Source organism: Paramisgurnus dabryanus, chromosome 11 (genome assembly GCF_030506205.2).
Source record: "Paramisgurnus dabryanus chromosome 11, PD_genome_1.1, whole genome shotgun sequence".
NCBI lineage: Eukaryota > Metazoa > Chordata > Actinopteri > Cypriniformes > Cobitidae > Paramisgurnus > Paramisgurnus dabryanus.
The window spans coordinates 32,560,276-32,581,921 of record NC_133347.1 but is presented as its reverse complement, the minus strand read 5'-3'; the positions used below and the strand labels follow the sequence as shown (position 1 = coordinate 32,581,921).

The 21,646-nt window shown below is 35.8% G+C and overlaps 2 protein-coding genes across 2 annotated transcripts; one reads left to right on the top strand and one right to left on the bottom strand.

Moving 5' to 3' along the window:
* Positions 1-1,130: 1,130 nt before the first annotated feature.
* Positions 1,131-18,151, bottom strand: ppih (peptidylprolyl isomerase H (cyclophilin H)). Its single transcript, XM_065247828.1, has 9 exons — positions 17,969-18,151; positions 8,868-8,932; positions 8,716-8,739; positions 8,340-8,384; positions 5,912-5,954; positions 3,543-3,635; positions 3,248-3,335; positions 3,126-3,166; positions 1,131-1,450 (listed from the first exon to the last, which is right to left on the bottom strand). Exons 1-9 carry the CDS (start codon positions 18,032-18,034, stop codon positions 1,382-1,384), a joined length of 534 nt encoding a protein of 177 aa, XP_065103900.1. The 5' UTR covers positions 18,035-18,151; the 3' UTR covers positions 1,131-1,381.
* LOC135729920 (probable G-protein coupled receptor 160) lies at positions 9,993-14,735 on the top strand. Its single transcript, XM_065247824.2, has 2 exons — positions 9,993-10,137; positions 12,266-14,735. The coding sequence occupies exon 2, from the start codon at positions 12,326-12,328 to the stop codon at positions 13,352-13,354; it is 1,029 nt and encodes a 342-aa protein (XP_065103896.1). The 5' UTR covers positions 9,993-10,137; positions 12,266-12,325; the 3' UTR covers positions 13,355-14,735.
* Positions 18,152-21,646: the final 3,495 nt, after the last annotated feature.

Genomic DNA, 21,646 nt, shown 5'->3' with positions numbered 1-21,646 from the left:
CTTGCAATCAATTGACGTCATCAATTTTATCGAAGCTTATTGGTTACAGCTACTGCCGATCACAGGAAAAGAACATTTGGTCTGCCCGTGATTGGTTTTTAAAGAATTGGCACCGCCCAAAACACAAACCCAACTTAACCTCTGATATAGTAACAGATATTTACTCCAAACAAAAGGAAAATATTTACCAATGCATAAAAATGTTTATGTCAAACATTAAAAAATACCTTTGTATTGACAAAGGTAAAAATCATAACACACTACTGTGTTGAATAAACAATCCTGGTAAATATTTAAAATGTTTCCAAATATATTTAATCAATACGTTATAAATACATGTGACAATGCTTATTAAGCAGAATTTATGTATATGTTTTTTCAGTGTATTTCTATTTCCAAAATGTTATTTTTACTCGTATGTAAATCAATGTCTTTGTCCCTATATGCACTGATATTCACTGATAAACAAAACTACAGTATGTACTATGGATATCTTTGTAATCTAAATGAATTTAGTAAGCAGACAGTTTTATCCAAATTGACTTACGGATAAGAAAACATTTTGTCCAAGTGTGGTTTACAAACGATATAAGAATTAAGAACAGAGATATAGCGTATAATGTAGAGATGAGATGTTTCGGGGGATAAATTCCATCACATTGACTTTCCTCCCAGCATTATAAAGGAAACACTCAATGGTCGTAGATGAGACAGACCCAAACTACCCCCTTCCTTTTGTCATGCAGATATGTTTCTGGCACTGTCGAGGAGACCTGGCTGAAGTGTGATTTTATTGTTAATGGTCCCACACAAAGACAGGCTTTAACATTGACCCCATATGCCTCCCACCGAGCCCAAAACTCTTCCTGCACTTCAACTGAAAGAGAGCTTTTGTGTCTCTATCCAGGAGTTGGGGGAAGGGGTTTCTGGGTTAGGATGTGGCTTGGTGTAAGTAGCTATAAGAAGACAAAGGGTCTTCACTCATAATAAATTTGCATTGAGTGGTAATGGCTTTAAAATGAAAGTTTAGTATCACAAATCGAAGGCACTTGGATGATTGAAAGCAATTTTCCAATGTGAAATCAATTCTGTCTGGAGTTTTAAGGCAGTGGAATAAAAATGTTTCAACGTTTTCCTTTTTTTTTTTGTAAAAAATGTGACATTTATTTTAGGTGTCTTGGTCACAAAACAGATTATTTCAGTTTCAGTAAGCTGCCTTACAAAATGTACAAAGAATACATGCTTCTGTTTCTAAATTGAAAGTTTACACACGTTCGTCTTTTATAAGGTTGTGAAGATTTGCAAACAAATGCAAATTGTTTAGTTCCAGATAGTTTTGATGCAAAATGGCCAAACAGAGCAATCTGATGATAAAAGAAAATCACATTTCCCCACACTGAGCAACGATAATGGGCAGCTTGGGCTTGTTGTTGGGTCCTGTTGGTACATTCTGTGTAAAAAAAAAAACAAAGAGAAAATATGAATTTTTTAAATCTAATTCAGAATAAAAACGTTTTCTTGGCCATTTCAGTCATGCTTTGTTTGTTTTGCGTAAGCGTCTAACATGGGAAAGTGTACATTTATTAAATGTTCCAAAGAATGCATTGAGATAATATATTGAATTGTTCTCTGATATCAACATAGAAGGTTTGTGGCTTTATTAAGTGCAGAAAATATCCAGAGACGTTTTTACATGTCCATTTACAACCCTAGGATTTGCTCTTAGAATTAAATGGTCTATTATTACATTATTTAAAAGCGTCATGAATAATAATGATGCGCTCTGCTCTGATTGGCTGTTTCTCAGAGCAGCTCAGTTCAGTAGCTCTGTGTGTGTGTAAACATATCTTATGTTTCAGTCTTTATCAGATGAAGATATGATTTTGAGGAATAATCAATTATTCAGAGATTGAAAATGGACGTTTCTGGGTGGTAAGTTAGTTTTTTCCTCTATGGACCTACAAAACGTAACTGTAACGTCAATAGTAGAACTTCAGCCTAAACGCTAGCATATAGCATTTACTAGCATACTGCGCTAACTCAACAGTCACAACTTTGTTTTTAGCATTTTATCAGCATTGTACTTAATTTAATGTTGGGGGTGTACATCTCAACTGTAACGTCACAGTTGGTGTTTTGCTGAAATTGGTCTGTGTGGTCTGTTTTCCAGCGATCTTTTGCATGCACAAGGTTTGCATAAGGAGGAGGAAACAATCGTGTTTGAGGCTCAGAGCTCTTATTATTTATCTACGCCAAAATAAATACAGTTTTACATGGCACCTTTAATAAATAATTAAGATACAACAAAACATTTTTCTTAGAAACACTGCTTAATTGGTTAAATACTGTTTATTTTCGATATCCCTTGTAATACTTTTACCAAAACTATTTCCTTAGTACAAACATATGAATGTTAAATGTTACAGAGCTCGAGAGGTGCCACAATGAGCACGTTTACATGCACAGAATAAGCAGATAACTATTAAAAATCTGCTTATTATAGAAAACTGTTTTCATTCGTGTACATGCAAATCAATAAGCCGGCTATGCAGACAACTGCGTTTACATGGGACTTGAAGAATTATCAGTTTTCTTTCAGGCAGTGACGTCACCACCTATAGTACATAATAGTCGATCAAAAAGCCGACGGCATATCTGTCTTAAGCTGTACAGTTGTATCTCTCCTCGTGTCTGCAGAACCTGTAAATTTAACATAAGCTTCTATTTTAACAGTTTCTCTGCCAACTGCTTTAGTCGAGCGGAGACTTTTATGCGTTACCTTGCGCTTACTTCCGCGTGTGACGTTTATCTTTCATACGCGGAGACATGGGCACATGGACAAAACCGTGAGAAAGCCGGTTAAGGTGTTTACATGCCATGCAAAATCGGCGTAATGAGCAAAAAACTACCTGTGCCGATCGGTTTTTGCTTACGCCGTTTATGGGCTTTCCCCGTTTAAAGAAAACCGTTTTACGCAATTACATGACCCCACGTGTTATCAGTTTATTAAGCATAATCGGCGTAAGACTGTGCATGTAAACGCACTCAATGACCCTCATAAATGAAAAAGACATTGCTTTGATAGATTTGTGAAGCCTGAAACATTTTGCACAACACTGACTCACCTCAATTTTTCTCATGACAAGCAAACCATCCACCACTTTTCCTGCAAAAACAATTTCAAGTTAGCGATGCGAACAAAGATCAAATCTAGGTACAGAATCAATGTTTATTTTGGCTGACTTACCGAATACTACGTGCTTCCCGTCCAGCCAGTCACACTTTGTGCAGGTGATAAAAAACTGACAGCCATTTGTTCCTGGCCCGCTATTTGCCTGCAAGAACAACAAGATCACTTGGGTTTGCAAAATAATTCACATCCTCTACGAGAAAAATCAAATGTGATACCAGCATTAATATCACTATATTCATTGTGCATTTATACTTTAGGTGTGCACAGCTTTTTAACCACTTTAAAATGTAAAACCATTTCTCCCATACAATATGAACTTCTATAGCACCAGTGTGTATGAAAGCTTTACCATTGACAAGAGTCCAGGACTTGAATGTTTCATTCGGAAGTTCTCGTCTGCAAACGGGCCTCTGTAAATACTGCAGATACCAGTGCCATCACCCTGATAGGATACAGAAATACAGCGTTTAAATCCTCAACACACACAAACACATACACCGTAACCACTTATCTCTCTGACTATTCATTCTGTAGACATATAAAATCATCTGAGCTTGTTCATGTTTAAATGGTTTAAGTTTATAAATATCATTGCAGTAAGATCCTAAGGCCATGTTTACATTAGAGCATTTGCGTTTTAAAACGGCATTTTCAAATGAAAACGATCCTCGTTTATACTGGCATTTTAAAAAGAATCTTCATCCACACTATACACCACCATAAACCCATGAAACATGACCCATCATGTAACTGGGCATGCGCATAAAAGTGTAAAATAACTTATTACTCTAATAATAGCTTACCTTTGCGCGTTTACGCAGCCTAGGGGTGTGCGATATTGACAAAAAGTCATACCTGGGTCCTTTGCTGGCAACTATAACAGACACTATTTTTGAACCTATAAAAATGTGTTTGGGAAAGTCTTATACTGTTCTATCTCCCCCCTACAACATATTAATATGATTAATAGGTTAATTTTGATTTTATAACTAAACATAAAGGTCTTTATGATTTAAAAAGAAAGCATTCAAGTGAACAGTACTAACAGTAGCGAACTTGAAGCAAAAATAAATTTTAGCAAATGCAAACTTCAATCAAACATAGTAAGAGGTGAAGTATTGCTTTAGCCTACCAGAAATGCTTATTGCATTAATTTAAAGTGTGCAAGGTCCGTGCACGTCCTCCGCTAGCAACACACAATAGCTATAAGCGCAAGCGCCTAAACAAGCATTATATATTAATGACGTTGAGTTTATTGTTTTATTAATTTATATTCACAAAACTTATCAACAAAACATCGATTAAAATTAAGAGACAAATTATCTGAAACGAAATTCATTTTAAAGTAGCAAACAAAACTTAAATTAAACTAAAAAATAATGTCTGACCCATTACAAATTCTCCCTTCACATTGGCCTTTACAACGCCTATATGGCGTTTAAAATTACAGTCTATCTTTCGTAAGCTAACTAAATTTAAACAAATCATAAACACATTAAACCCAACAATACTCAAACATTAATATAAAACAGACATTATCTATAATACATGTTAAAACAATCAAACATAGTAAGAGGTGAAGTATTGCTTTAGCCTACCAGAAATGCTTATTGCATTAATTTTTAAAAGTGTGCGAGGTCCGTGCACGTCCTCCGCTAGCAACACAGAATAGCTAAAAGCGCCTAAACGAGCATTATATATTAATGACGTTGAGTTTATTGTTTTTATTAATTTATATTCACAAAACGTATCAACAAAACATCGATTAAAATTAAGAGACAAATTATCTGAAACGAAATTCATTTTAAAGTAGCAAACAAAACTTAAATTAAACTCAAAAATAATGTCTGACCCATTACAATTCTCCCTTCATATTGGCCTTTGCAACGCCTATATGGCATTTAAAATTACAGTCTATCTTTCGTAAGCTAACTAAATTTAAACAAAACATAAACACATTAAACCCAACAATACTCAAACATTAATATAAAACAGACATTATCTATAAGGATACATGTTAAAACAATCCGATATAGCGTTTATAATAGCTGGTTGGTAGATGTTTACTATTTTTGGCAAAACCTCCGTTGCAAACCAACATTTACATGAATAAAATAATTTTTACTTTGAAAATGATGCGTTGTCAGGTTAACATCAGCTGTTCGTTTACATAAGACTCCGTCTACGTTCATTTACACTCAGAGCAACGTCTGAGTTCTCAAACTAAAACAGGGTCTTCAGCGTTTGCGAACGAATCCGTTTATGAGGGTCAAAAACGGTGATGTAGTGTAGATGAAAGGCGTAAACGTAGCAAAAGTAACGCGTTTTAAAGGATAAACGCATTAATGTAAACATAGCCTAAGACTACTACAGACAAACCAAACAAATGAGAATCTGCTGTCATTAAAAAACATATTGAGTGATTATTCATCTAATATTGCTGTGACATCGTTTTTTATTTGTTGCAAAATAATTCAAACAAAGAGCTTTGACCCCTGGAAGTAACTTTTCATATTCTTCATAACATTAAATAATAAAAAAGTAAATATTATTTTATGATTTCCTACAGTATTTCTAAGCAGAAAACATGTAATCGATTGATTATTTCAAGTTACACACATCTGTTGTGATAGGGAGACAGATGTCATAACTCTCAGTCAGCAAACGCAAGAAACCTCATCTGAAAACAACACAAGTCCATCTCAAAGCAAAACTTACATTGACAAAATCTCCTCCCTGAATCATGAAGTCCTTAATGACCCTGTCAATAGAAAAGAACACACACATGACATCACTTCCTGTTTAATACATATTACAGACTGACAAATAAAAGCAGTAACTCAAACATCTGGGTCATTTTTTACTGGACGTTATCATGATTTTGCCATTTTCTTAGGGAGAAAAGGGTCAAAACTTGGCCCTGATGGTCAATCTGAAAAAAAAAAAACTAAATTTTTGCTTTTTAAGAAAAAAGCTATATTACAGGATAACACATACACATTTACTCTGGGAAACACTGCACTGGAACACACATTACACTACTAAATTTAAAAACAGACATTCCCCTTAAAGTTTGGTGTAAAATATTTGATGCCCATAGCTCATATTGTTGTGAGATTTGAAGTGCACAATGCAGATTAGTCCAAATGGGAAAAACATCCAATCGAATGCCTGCATGGTGAATTCTGTAGAAATATTTTAAGAGTTCAGAGATGAACACCTACTAATGCATGCAGGGCTGAATTAAGCACATATCCACTAATAATAATACATATCTAAAAATTCTGGTCACACTTAAACTCAAGTCCCCCAACACACTTCAGTATGAAGCCCTTAAAGGGGACATATCATAAAAATCTGGGTTTTGTGCTATAATTGGATCCCCAGTGCTTATAACCTAGAAAACATGAAAAAGTACAACCCAGTAACTTAGTTGTGGTAAACCATTCTCTGCAAGCGTATAAAAAAATAGCTCATTGAAATTTGGCTCCCCTTGTGATGTCAGAAGGGGATAATACCGCCCCTTAACCTACACTATCCAACCACAGCACTGCCATTTAGAGCAGAGATCAGCTCCAGGGCTCAAAATAAAGGACTGCCCGGTTGCCCGGGGCAAGCTTGAGACATTTTTTTTATTGGGGCCAGTAAAATTTTGGCAGGGCAAGTGAAAACCTGAACCACTGGCCTAACCGTTGAGCTCATTTGCATTTTAAAGGACACACCCCAAAACGGCACATTTTTCTCACACCTACAAAGTGTCAATTTTAACATGTTATAATAAATTATCTATACGATCTTTTGAGGTAAAACTTCACATATGTACTCTGGGGACACCAAAGATTTATTAAAAGAGACCTAACACCAGTCCCATCTGTCAACGCCAGACCAACACTACTGAACAGAAACAAACCACAATAAACCAAATCATTAAAGAAAACCAAACTTCATATTTGGATCATTGGGATAATGAAAGTAAAACTAAATGTTATAGAGCACTACACAGAAAATACAATCTGTCAGAATATCTCTCCACTGTTAGAGATGTAAAGCAGAGACAAATCCTCACTAAATACAGACTCAGTGATCACAGTCTGCCAATAGAGAAAGACAGACACAGATAAACATGACTCCCAAAAAAAAAGAGCAAATTTGTGTTTACTGAAACCAAGACAGACAAACGCTTTCTCCTTTCATATGGTAAATATAAAGAGCTTAGAGAAAAACACTTTCACAAAATCTCAAAGTACTTTTATTCTACCTCTCGTGTGCCACCGTAAATTTGCATATTTCAAATTTTTATATTTCAAAGTCTATTTTATATAGTAAATATCCTCTGCTTGTATTTTATTTGACTTTATTTGCAGCAGTACTTCATCCATCACCTTAGCTTAATTCTACCTTAATGTCTGTTACTGCTCTGTTTTGTATGTTTCTTGTTTTATTTATAACGCTTGCAATGATTACAATTTTAATATGTAATTGCAAAATTGTGATACGACACCTTTATTAGTGTCAATGAATACAAATTAGCATATCTGCTATATATCTTCTATACAGTGCTCCCGTATAGCTCAGTGGTAGAGCACTGCATTAGCAGCGTAAAAAGTGATTGGTTCAAACACACATACTGATAAAAATGCATACCTTGCAAGTCACTTGGATAAAAGTAATTATGTAAGACCAACTTTAGTTCCTATCTGTCACACTCACAATCTGATGACACAGTGACACATGTCTAGATAACATAGATTTGCACATGTGATAACATACAGCCTGGGACTGCTTTGAGATGCAAAGTGGCGTGTGTTTACACTGAGCCTCATGTATGCAGGTTTGATTAACTGAAAGCTTAAAAACAACAAAACATTTGTGTAACTTCAGACAAACCAAAACACTAAATGGCTTAATGGTAAAACACATTTCTTTATATCTTTTCTGGAGGAAATGTGATTTATGTGTGAAAGCTTGTAGATGTTGCAAGTGTGTTGCTATCGGTTTCCTCATTGGCCTTAACCAAACCCGCTTACCAATAATGATATACTGGTTATTTGATAAGGCTGGTTCCTCCAACATACGGTTTGTTTAATCATCCTGCATTTGAATAACTAGCAAACAATTTAAGTTGTAACTGAGTTAAGTTTCTTACCGATGAAACGTGCAGCCTTTATAGCCCACGGGAACACCGTCCTTCCTGCATTAAAACACATGCAAATAAGCCTTTAAAAAAACAAGAGGTGCCAAGCTGAAGAAGAGGTGTTTGAATTCACAGCCAAGAGCGACCAAAAGACATAACATAATAAATAACTAAAAGGAATAAGAAATAACTACAACTATGTCTCAAACAGATTTTTTGTGTTAAAAATGTAAATCTTACATATTGGATAAATACAGGCGTGAACTGTATCAGTGCATTTGTATGTAACAACCACTCCTTACTTTCTTTCTTTACTTAACATGTAAACATATACACAGTTTACTTGAATAAAAGCACATATTTTTAAGAAATGAGTTGATGCACTTACTTAAACTCTCCAGTGCAAAACTGCCTGAAAGACATGAAAAGAATGAGCATAAAGTGCCATATAAGTGATGAAGTAAACACTTGAAAATGTCTTGCTTATTTCAAAGGCATAACAGTCAGCATTCGTGCACGAAAGAACAGAGGACTTCTCACCGAAAATTTTCAGCAGTCTTTGGCACAATGTCAGCAAACAGCTCGATCTTCATTCGGCCCACTTCCTAAAGAAACATTTAATAATGTCTCATCATCAACAATGCAGAATTTGTGTCATTATATTGACTTTTTAAATGGATTTATTTCTCTGTAAATGCCATATTTCTCTTTATTCACGTTTAACTTTTAACTTTTTTTTATTAATCTGATCTGTAAAACCATATTATTCCTTAGCAACCGCAAGGTTATGATTCCTAAGAAACACACAATGTCATCATCAAGTAAGTCTTCAATGCAAGTGTCTCCCAAATGCATAAATATAATGAAATGAACAATGTAGGACACGTTACAAAGGATTTGTTGTTTGCTTATTGAATGAGTTCAAATGGTTGAATTGACCTCAAACGCACACCACACCCAGTAGAAAAATAATGCGCGAGGCTTGTGAGCTGTCACTGGTTCACGTGGGAGGGCTGGCAGATCTTTAAAAGAGGCGTTTGTTTGGACACAAACACTTATGGGTAAATATTAGACAGAACATCATCGCTGGGTTAAAATTTAGCCACACTGGGTCATTTTCAACCCAACATTGGGTCATTTTCATGTTCTGTTTAATATTTACCCTTTATGGGTTAAAAATAACCCAGCCATTTTAAGAGTGAATGTTTACATTCAATGCCGTGTTAGACAACAGAACTGTGGAAACCCACTGAAGATTTTATAGCGATAAAGACGATGGGAGTTAAATTCAGTGATGTGCTTCATCACATAAGAGACGTGTATGTATATCTGTTATTGATGTTGAAAGCATCTATCTATCTATCTTTAGAGAATGAATGCTTCATTTAGATATATTTTGGTCTATGCTTGCAGGTGTCCATTTTATAAAATCAAAACAACACAGGATGATCCTACATCAGCTGAAATCCCCAAAACAATTCTCTTTACCACCTTTCATTTCATCATCCACAGCATCTTAAGCCTCAGTCAAGACTCTTTATCCATGTCTGGATTCTGAAGTCTAGGAGGTATGATGTAAAACAGGAAAAACAAGTCATATAAAATAATATGAACCCGCAGTCAGGACTGCCCACTTATTGTTCATTGGCGGAAAAACAAAGTATGCACAGGTAAAGAGGCGTGGGTCAAAGAATGTGCACTGACAGCAGTAAGACTTGCTTGTTTCTCACTCGACAGGATTCAGTGACAATAACTCGAATACTAATGGAGTTCAGCGCATGAAACATCAAGACAACTGCAAGCGCTCACGGTAACTAAACTACTTTATAACATTGCTGTCATGTTAAACACGCTAGGACAGGAATAGAGGCATTTAAAAACGCTTTAAGTATGAAACCTCATTATTGTCAATGTATTTACTGTATATATTAACTTATGGTTATAAGCAATACACTGCACTGTAAAGAATACTGTAAAATATATAGTAGCCTACTTGCAGTAATTGGCAAGTATGTTTTTGTAGTTTGCTTTACAGCAAACCTACTGTAGATTTAATCACAGTCAAAATTCTATTCTGTAATTTATATCACAACAATCACAGTTTTTTACATAAATATGGCTTATTTACTGCTCTTAGCTGTAATATATATATATATATATATATATATATATATATATATATATATATATATATATATATATATATATAAAATGTGTGTGTGTGTTTTAAAGTGTACTTGACCTGTATTCTATTCTATTCTAATACAACATAAAGATGCTTGGGTGTGGACTCTTTTTAAGTAAGCCAATAAAAGCAACCAGATATGAAATCTCTAGCAACGCCAATAAATACCACAATGAGGTCCCCAACAATGGTGCAGATAATCATCTCAAAACACATATAAACAAACATCATGTAGAGCAGGGCATCTCAAAGTGGGGTCTGGGGACCCCTGGTGGTTCTCAATGCTTAGCCAGGGGGTCCGTGAAATAATGTGTTATAAATTATATATATCTGCACTGTATTATTAAAGGTGCCATAGAATAAAAAACTGTATTTACCTAGGCATAGATTAATAATATGAGCTCTGTACATGATGATGACATATTGTGAGCCTCAAACACGTTTGTTTCCTCCTCATGTAAACCTTGTGCATGCAAAAGACCGCTGGAAAACAGACCAATCTCAACATAACCTTTGCATGATCATGACGTATCATGAGCCTCAAACACAATTATTTCCTCCTTTTTATGTAAACCTCATGCATGCAAAAGACCGCTGGAAAACAGGCCAATCTCAAGTCGAGATGAATTAAAGAATTAAAAATATTTCAATGCATTCTGTGGCACCTTTAAAAGGGGGAAATTTACAAATGGGGACCAACTATTCATGATCACACTATTTGGTTTAATCATTTGTAAATATTATGTCATATATGTTATTAAAAGACATTCATATTTAATTCTGTGTATTAGGGCTGTCACTTTTTATTCGATATTCGAATATGCATTCGAACATGACGTGAAATATCCGTATTCGAACTATAAATAAACCATCCGGTTTTTTAAATGCCATGTGTAGCGCAAAATTCCTTTTGCATCTGCCTATATACTCCTGCTGCTATTTAAGTTGTCACGTTATTGTTTGTAACTGTTCTGAATCTTTTTTTTATATATATAAGTTTGTTATTCATAAGTTGATAACCTGCTGTTTCAAACATTAAGTAAAAAAGTAATCCAGACAACCCTGTTCATGACTGTCACTGTTACGCGTGGGGGGGGCTAGATATTCGAATATATTCGGATACATTGCATGATATTCGAAATCCGTTCGAATTAGATTTTTCTCAAAAGTGACAGCCCTACTCTGTATTAATAAACTGTACCTGTCAAAATGATTTGTTGGATTCGAGTTACCGTGTGTTATTAGTTTTGAGCGGTTCATATCTGGTAATAACAAACCTGCAAATGTCGCAACTGGCCAATCAGAATCAAGCTTTCGAAATGTAATTTGAATAAAACAACCCTTTTAAAAACATATAAGGACAATTTAAATGATTCAGGAGACAATGTGTTTTTGTTTATCACAATAAAGTCAATATGCATTAAGGCATGAGTCTCCAACCCTGTTCCTGGAGGGCGCCTGTCATGCAGATTTCAACCCTAACCCGAATCAAACACACCTGAACCTGCTAATCAAGTTGTTCAGGGCTACCTAAAAATGAGAGGCAAGTGTTGGAGTAAGGAACTACAATATACATGACAGGTGCGTACCAGGAACAACGTTGGAGACCATGCAAGGTATCTGTTAGAATTTTAAGGGGTTCCCCTGTAAGAGGTACCTGGCCACAGTGAACCCTGTGGGAGATTTGAAGAATGAAGTAGTTGAGCATTTAACTCCTTGTGCTTTTTTTACTTTCTGTTGTCATTTCAAACAGCTGGTCGCTCATTGGGTAACTCTGAAGCACATTCTGAGGCAGAACAGATCTTGAAAAAGAATGATGGCTATCCTTCAGACAACAAGGTCAAGCGAGAATTTCTGCCATGATGAGACCCTGCAATATCTCTTCCTGTTGTGCTCTAAAGTGATCCTCAACACGCTGGTTTTGTGTTTCTGGAGGCGCAGTATATGCAAGTCATTCCTCGGGATCTGCAGCATCTCTATTCAAGCCGTCGATGTGCTGCTGGTCGGCGCGGTCTTCTACATATGGTTCTTTAAAGAAGACACGGTCACCTCGATGTGCTTCATCCTGTCACACGGCTCAAGCGTCTACACCCTTCTGCCTCTACCCATCCTCATCGCGGGGGCATTCGACTACGCTACGTACCCAAACGCTGGGTACAGATCTCATTGCAGGGCTGTTAGTCGCTGTGTTGCGGTTGTGCTTTTGTGGACGTCAGCCTGTCTATGCTCCTATCTCTACACAGACACACAACCCGTAGAGATTTACATAGACATAGATGTGAAAGCCCTAGCTTGCCGGGTGCGCGGATCTACGGTCACGTTTCACTTTTGCACAGAGTTAGTTTTCATTGTGTCTGTCGTACTTCTGCTATATTTTAAGAATTTGATTGGCTGGCTAAGAAGGGCAAAAATGATATCAAAGCACAGATCCTCTGCTTTTATCTTCGAGAAATATCAAGACGACTTCTACAGTCAGGATGAGGAAAGTGAAAATGACGAAAACTGCCCTCCTGTCTTTGTCAGTTTAACTTTATGTTTCGCCCTGAGCTGGATGCCGTACCTGCTTGTATTGGTGTCATGTGAACTGTTGGGTTTTGTGTTGCCAGCGTATGCCAGTGTTAATCTCCTGTGGATGGCCTGCGCCAACAGTGCACTAGCTGGCTTTGCCCTCTGGCATCAAAGCGGCAGTGATGGACCTTTCCGACCTTTCCCAGATGAGAGTTGTCCGTGGAGCGTTTTTTGGCATTTGAGCAAAGGACGAGCGCATGTTAACACGGTTCGTCTGTTAGAAGAACCGTACGTAATGGTGCACAAGTCAACCCCGCCTTTTCAAAACATCTAAAGAGCGAAAGTTATAGCTCAATACCTAGTGAACTGACATGGACAGCTTTTTTGTGTGTGTTAAGAAATGTTTTTTTTGTACTTGGTATATTGTGCTGCAGAAAATGTACAAAAGAAGAGATGTATTGAAACAGCTGGAATAACTACTGGAGGGAAAAAAAACATATGTACAAGATCCCAATCTGTACGCCAGCAACAAACGATTTCTCTTTTTAACACTTTTTAACTGCGATGGGTTAACTCATCAATTAAGAGAAAACACTTCTCTGCCAATGATGCGTATTTCCGGTTTTCCGCAATACCGTTATTATCCACCAGGTGGCCTCTTCAGCAACTTATGCACGCCTCACGTGAAACAGTAAGAATTCTGTGTATGTTTTGATCATTGCTCTGAATTTGATCTCTATCAAAAGTGGAAAATGGATAATTCACAACAATGGTATTATCTCAGCTTTTCGCTCAAAATTTGGTGTTTTTGAAGAAACCTACCCATGTACGAGAGTGATTACAAGAGAACTAATGAAGTTGGGATGAAACAGGGTATTTTTTGTTTGAAAGCAAAGGGTTTGTTCTTTCATTTGATATATTGTATGTTTATATATCTAAAGAAGAACATTTTCTGGAAGGCATTATACTTTTCTGAAAATAATGAAAAATACTGGTGCGGGCTGGCAACTTTTTTAAAAACCGCTGGCGTGGAGAGAGTTAATGTTTTTCTGTTTTTCTTCTAATCTAATTTTATTAAACAAATGAATGAAACCACTAAAGAATGTAGTCCCTGACACGAAAACCAAGGTTAACAGGGTTTGCTCGTACGGGCACTTCTATCTTCTTAACAGATTTAGTAGTAGTATTGATGTCAGATACAGTAGATTAGATAGATTCAGTAGTTATTGTATAGATGTATAGATGCAGTAGTTATAGTAGTAAACATCTTTCAAAGTTCAACACTTGCAGGGCAGAACTATTTACTTGTATTAAACAAATTCATGGCAACATTGATCTTGACAGGATGTTGTGTTCTTAGCAAACAATCATTATTCATAATAAAACCCTGTCATTCTGACAGATTAAGTAAGTGATTCATATATCAGCATGTTAATTCTCCTCTTCCTCACTTCAGTGTTTGTGTATGAGACAACAGTGTTTCCCAGGCCTGACTCTGGACCTGTCTGCAGAACTTTAAAGTTTCATCTCTATTCTTCATTAACATAATAATACTTTTATTATTCTGTCATTATGTACAACTAGAATTTATTAGTATCTATGATGATTGTTTCTATTACTATTACTCCACAGTATTCATTTGTTTGGAACCAATTTCCATATTTCTGTGCTTGCACATTTAACTTAAACATAATAAATTGTATATTTCAATCTTGCCCCGTGCCTTTCCTCTCTGTGTGTATATGTTCACAGCTAAATACAGAAGGCTGCTAAAGAGAAAATAAAACTATAAAAGCACCACAAAGTGTCACACTGTTGTTAGTGTATTTAACATCAACACACATTTGTGTTATTATATGAAATACTTGTCAGCTTGTGTGCTCTTAATTTTTTTCACACTTGTTATTTGACATTAGGTTTAGTGTTTTATAATTTACTAATATTGCTTTACAGTCTGATTACAATCCGTTAAACTAGTTTATTTCTAGTAATTGAAATTACTTGTGTATTTTTTACACAACATCACAAATTCTGCATGTATAGACCTTTTGCGTGTTTGCAAACAGAGATGACGTTTTTTGTGGGCGAAGCCCAACTGGTGGCAGAAAGGGACAGCTCTGCAATAGCGGTGTGAAGTGTTTTAGCATTAAACGGTGGGTTTTATGGATCCGGTGTTCTGTCAAAGTCTGTTTCCTTATGTTTCATTTAGTGTAATATTTCTTTTAGCGTTATTACCACGTTACATTTATTTTGTAGATACATTAAAGGTTTAAATGGCTTGGCTACTGATATGTGTGCATGGATGAAATGTATATGTATTGTTCTTTATTGGTAAATCATTTTTTTTCCATTATGAATCGCTAAAGGACATATAAAAAGCAATAAATCATGTATTGTATATAATATCATTTATTAAATATTTGATCATTGTTCGGTTTTTCTTCCTTATATTAATAACCTACGTGTTTGTTCTAAAACTATTATAAAACTATTATGTTTACATACAAATTAATATTAACAGGCCTGTTTATATATTAATAACACTTTACATCGTGTGTGTGTGTCATATATTTATTAAGTATGTAAACATAATAATTTTAGAACAAACAGGAAGAACACAAGCTGAGATATAAGGTAAAAAGAAATAATAGGAAATGGAAAAAAATTATGACATATTTAATAAATGATGATATTATTTCTTTTTCAGTATAACTCATTCAAATCTTTATTCTTTCTTAATAAATTATAAACGTAACGTGATGAAAACGCTATAAGAAACACACAGAGGGATCAGACTTCAACAGAACACCGAACATCTTCTCTAATTATTTTCTATTCTAATTATGTATATATTTCCAGATGATTTAATTACTCCAACTGTCCATTTTGGGCTTATTGCAACCATAAATATCTACGTTTATCTTCAAATGGTGTCTTTGATGACGGCATTTTATAAAAATGAAGGTAATCCTTTTTTGGCATTCCTATTCTGACACTCAACATCAAAACAAGACATTTTCTAGTGAGTTATCTTGCTCGTTTCACTCGTGTCTCATTCATTTCCACTGTTTTTCTGACAAGCTGGGCCATATCACATACATATCACAGGCTATATGTCCGCAATAATTAATTCAAAATTGTCCCGACTGTTAGTGAACTACGGCTTTGTGTAGTAAATGCCACTCGAATAGCAGGTAATGGCGATTTACTTTTCATCAAGGAATTATTGCACATCCCTAAGTGACATTAAAGGAACTAAGTAAAAATTGATTTTAAATGACTTCCACTGTACTATGCAACTGACTCTATGTACCCTCGTCTGGAAAATAGCTTTTACTTTCGGTTAGTAAAAAACTGTTAAAAGCCTACTGAAGTGCCTTGAAATGTGCAGCATTATTTGATGTGGTGACAGCAAAGACGTAACCTGTGTTCAAAACCGGCTACTTTTACATTATATAGTAGGCGAAAAGCAGTAGGCAAGTAGTATGTCCTAATTCATAGTATTCGAAAACAGTAGGTGGAAACTAAAGTACCCGGATGACCTACTCAGTCTTTATGTCTTCATTTCATGGACACTTGCTATCCCGTGATTCCCGGGAGAGGAGTTATCCAATGTAGTAAGAGAAGTTTTATAAAAAATGTCCAAAAGCGTTAACGCAAATACAAATACGTATACCAAACAGCTGTCCCTTGTGGTTAAATTGCACTTGTTTAACGTCATTCCAGTTAACAAATTTATTCATTAGCAATATTGACATCGCGGGAACACGCATCGAAATTAGGCATAAAATCTGTTTCTACCCGCATGGGACTTTTACAACGCGTCTCATGTAACATCCAATCCTCGTTGCATGGTTGTAGTATGTTTTTAGTAAATACGACAATAAATATGTCAAGTCCGCCAACCGGAAGCATTTGATATTTTGAGCTTTCAACCCGGAGGTTTTTAGTTCACAGCAACTGTTTCACGAGTTCGCATTAAAATGTAATCAAAAGGGAATGAGATAAAGCATATTTGGTGTGCTGTCCGAAGAGAGGGCTCAGAGCTTGGAATTTAAGCCCAAACCCAGAGTACTCCCCCTCTTTAACTGGGATAAATAAAACTAGATGAGAGTGAGGTGATGGGGTGGAGGAGTGATGTTTGTGTCACTTTCAACCGGTCAGTGTGCTTCCACTAAACTAAACTATGGACACTAATAAAAAGGTAGGTGGACTAAAATATATATATTTTATCTTGGTACTGAAACATGATAATCTAAATCTATGGAGGAGATTGTATTTAAATAAATTGCGGAAATTTGAAATGAATATTACGTATCTGGTAATAGACTACAGTTAACGTCCTGTCAGAATGTCCACTGCAGGCGTCGTTCTAAAACCATGGGTATATGGGTTTGATGCCCATTCCGACTAAAACAGTAAATGTTCATGATTTAATTTGAAAGAACTAACAAAAATCTACCTTCTGTTAAAATTTTATGCAAATATGTTTATGAAAATATTGTCATCATACCTACATTTTTTAAATACAGAGATAGTAACGTTATGTTAAAACCGCATTTTAGTTCGTATTCATGGTGTTTCAAAATAGCACAAAGAAGTACACTTAGACAATCTTAAGAACATCTAACCTAAAAACATCTACTAAAGACTAGTTTTTAGTACATTAACGAAGTGTACTTCTTTTTCACCAGGGTAAGAATAATGTATTTGTACTAAAAGGAAAACAGTTTTGATTTATTTGGTCATTTTAGTCTCGACATATAATTCCTATAGTTAGATTTGCGTTATTCAATAGTTTTGATAGGTTTATTGTTATTATATAAGGGGTAAGTGATTGTGGTGTTTTTGATGGCACAGGTGTTTTCTGTGTCCCGTGTTGATCTGAAAGGTTTTTGTAGTCAGTTAACTGATGTGCTCATGTAAACAATAGTGAGGTTTAACTCACCTGTCCGCCGATACTGACGTCGAAAAACACGATAGGATTATTTGGGTTTGAAGGCTGAACATTCATAATTCCTGTAAGATTCACACAACACAAATGTAAACTTATTAATATTTCCTAACACACACACACACGCTGTTCATACAAACGCCCGCGTGACGTCACTACGGCAAAGCAGAAAGGACACGTGTACGGCTACAACAAAGGGACAAAAACCTCCGATGATTATAGTAATATCATGTAAATGATATATATATATCGCGTTGATTTCTACCTGACACACACATGTAAATCTGCCTTTGTGTAAAATGATGTTATTTCTACAGTCTCATCTGGGGTAATAGAGTAACATAAAGAGATTTTTATCCAAAACTGTCCGGGCAGAAACTCTCAGGAGGAGCTGTGTGTGTCTGTAGCTTAAACCCGTCTTAAATTAACCAAAACAGAAAAAAAGAAAACAAGTTAATTATTTCAGTAACTCAGCATTCTTAGCTTTTGTTTCTTAATGTTCCTTATAAAGATAAATGGGAAAGAAATAAAATCAGTCCCTATTTAATTCAGGTAATAAAGCAAAGTTCAAAATATGGCAAAGCTGGTATGGCTGAACCTATAAGATATTATTGGTGAATGCAAAATACAGTAAAGTCTTAAAAAAGTCTTTTAGTGTGTCCTTTAACATGCAATTGAGCTGATATCGGCACTAAATGGAAGTGCTGTGGTTGGAAAGACAGATTAAAGTGCGGTATTATAATAATAAGTTCCCCTTCTGACATCATAAGAGGAGCCAAATTTCAATGATCAATTTTTTCAAATGCTTACAGAGAATGGTTTACCAAAACTAAGTTACTGGGTTGATCTTTTTCACATTTCACAAGTTGATAGAAGCACTGGGGACCCAATTATAGCACTTAAACATGGAAAAAGTCAGATTTTCATGATATGTCCCCTTTAAACTGCTTAAAATCTTTTATTTCCAGTACACATGTGGTTTATTTACTCTTGTAGATCACATCAGACAGGAACATCTCAGGTGTGACTGAAGTAAACAATCTGCTTTCTCCAACAGTAAGGCAATGTTTGGGAAATTAAATGTTTGTTTAAAACATGTAGTAGTACTTTCCTTTGGAAAAACTTTAAACTTAATTTTGTATTTTTTGTAGAAACACCCCTATATGATCATCAGGCGCACCACCACTCTGGTTGCAACCAAGGCCACAGAGTCGAGGCGTGCCATGAAAATGAATAGAAACTGACCTATTTGTGAGGGCTGCCAAATAGTGAAGTAGTTCAGAGGCTCAAGCGTCTCCCAAAGATTATGACAGACATTGTGTCAGGGCAGCCTTTTCTCAAACCCTCAAGCACACAGTTGTACCCAGAAGGCAGAAAGAAGGGGAACATCAGCACCATTTTAACCTGTGCACTTTCAAGGGATAGTTTAGTGATTAATGATGGTAACACACAGTTGACGGTACCCATTGACTTCTATAGTAGGAAAAACAAATACTATGGAAGTCAATGTGTACTATCAACTGCGTGCTTACAACTATTTATTAAAAAATCTTCTTTTGTGTTCAGCAGACTAAAGAAACACATACAGGTTTAAAAAAAACATGAGGATAAGTGAATAATGACTTGTGGGTGAGCTTTTTCTACTGTAAACCTGCCTGGCAGACTGAGGTTCCTGCTTAACTCCAGCAGCCAAACCACAGTCAAATAACTGGGCAACCAAAACAGCACCTGTTGTATTTGTGAAGAAACATTTCACATGGAAGGAAACAGAAAAACAAGAGGCACTGTGAAAAAGCTAGTGACACTCACAACAATCTGACAGATCACCATCTGAACACAGACTCAAACCCTGAGAAAAACAATACAAGCACATCCATGAGTCAAAACCCCAGAGCCACAGAAGAGCTTTAAATACCAACAGAATATAAAACATATAAAGAAAGCCCAATCTGCATACATATGGTGGTTCATTAAGGTAATAACAATCATACAGTTTTACAGCCTCTTGAACATTAAAAATGATGAGGTGAGCAGGGCACAAACTAACGGCTAGTTTTTACACAGCAGGGTTAGTTATCACACTGTTACAATTAAGCCTCAGCAAAGGATCAACAATGTAAATAACAGTTATCATTTTGAAGAATTGTAATACATTATATGGGGAAATAACTCACATTTATGATTTTTTTTTTGTCTTAATTGTGCAGCCCTTTAAAAAAAGCTATTTATATGCATTGCTGCATAATACAAGGATGGTAAGATGAAGGATCATGGATGGATAAATGTGTAGATATCTATCTATTATAGGCAGATCAATATCCAACTTTAGTATATAGACAGATTTTATTTTAATTCTTTGTGTTTAAACTAAATTTTCTAGCAGGTGTAACAAACCCTCTGTTTGTTACAATAAACCTCAGCTATGGGGTAGGTTGTAACATTTGCACTCCTGATAAGTCGCACAGGTACATTTGTATAAATAGCCAACAATACATTGCATGGGTCAAAATTAAAGATTTTTTTAAATGCAAAAAATCATTAAGTAAAGATCATGTTCCATGAAGATATTCTGTAAATACAACCCCAAATCAGAAAAAGTTGGGACACTGTAGAAATTGTGAGTAAAAAAAGGATTGGAATAATTTACAAATCTCATAAACTTATATTTTATTCACAATAGAATATAGATAACATATCAAATGTTGAAAGTGAGACATTTTGAAATGTCATGCCAAATATTGGCTCATTTTGGATTTCATGAGAGCTACACATTCCAAAAAAAGTTGGGACAGGTAGCAATAAGAGGCTGGAAAAGTTAAATGTACATATAAAGGAACAGCTGGATGAGGACCAATGTTTAGGAATAGGAATGTTGTCCCATTCTTGTCTAAAACAGGCTAGTTTAGGTCTTCTTTGTCGCATCTTCCTCTTTATGATGCACCGAATATTTTCTTTGGGTGAAAGATCTGGACTGCAGGCTGGTCATTTCAGTACTTAGATCCTTCTTCTACGCAGTCTTGACGGTGTAATTGATGCAGAATGTGGTCTGCCATTGTCATGTTGGAAAATGCAAGGTCTTCCCTGAAAGAGACGACGTCTAAATGGGAGCATATGTTGCTCTAAAACTTGGATAAACCTTTCAGCATTGATGGTGCCTTTCCAGATGTGTAAGCTGACTATACCACACGCACTCATGCAACCCCAAACCATCAGAGATGCAGGTTTCTGAACTGAGCGCTAATAACAACCTGGGATGTCCTTGTCCTCTTTAGTCCGGATGAAATGGCGTCCCAGTTTTCCAAAAAGACCTTCACATTTTGATTCGTCTGACCACAGAACAGTTTTCCACGTTGCCAAAGTCCATTTTAAATGAGCCTTGGCCCAGAGAAAACGCTTGCGCTTCTGGATCATGTTTAGATATGGCTTCTTTTTTTGACCTATAGAGTTTTAGCTGGCAACAGCTAATGACAAGGTGGATTGTGTTCACTGACAATGTTTTCTGGAAGTATTCCAGAGCCCATGTTGTGATTTCCATTACAGTAGCATTCCTGTATGTGATGCAGTGCCGTCTAAGGGCCCGAAGATCACGGGCATCCAGTATGGTTTTCCAGCCTTGACCCTTACGCACAGAGATTGTTCCAGATTCTCTGAATCTTTGGATGATATTATGCA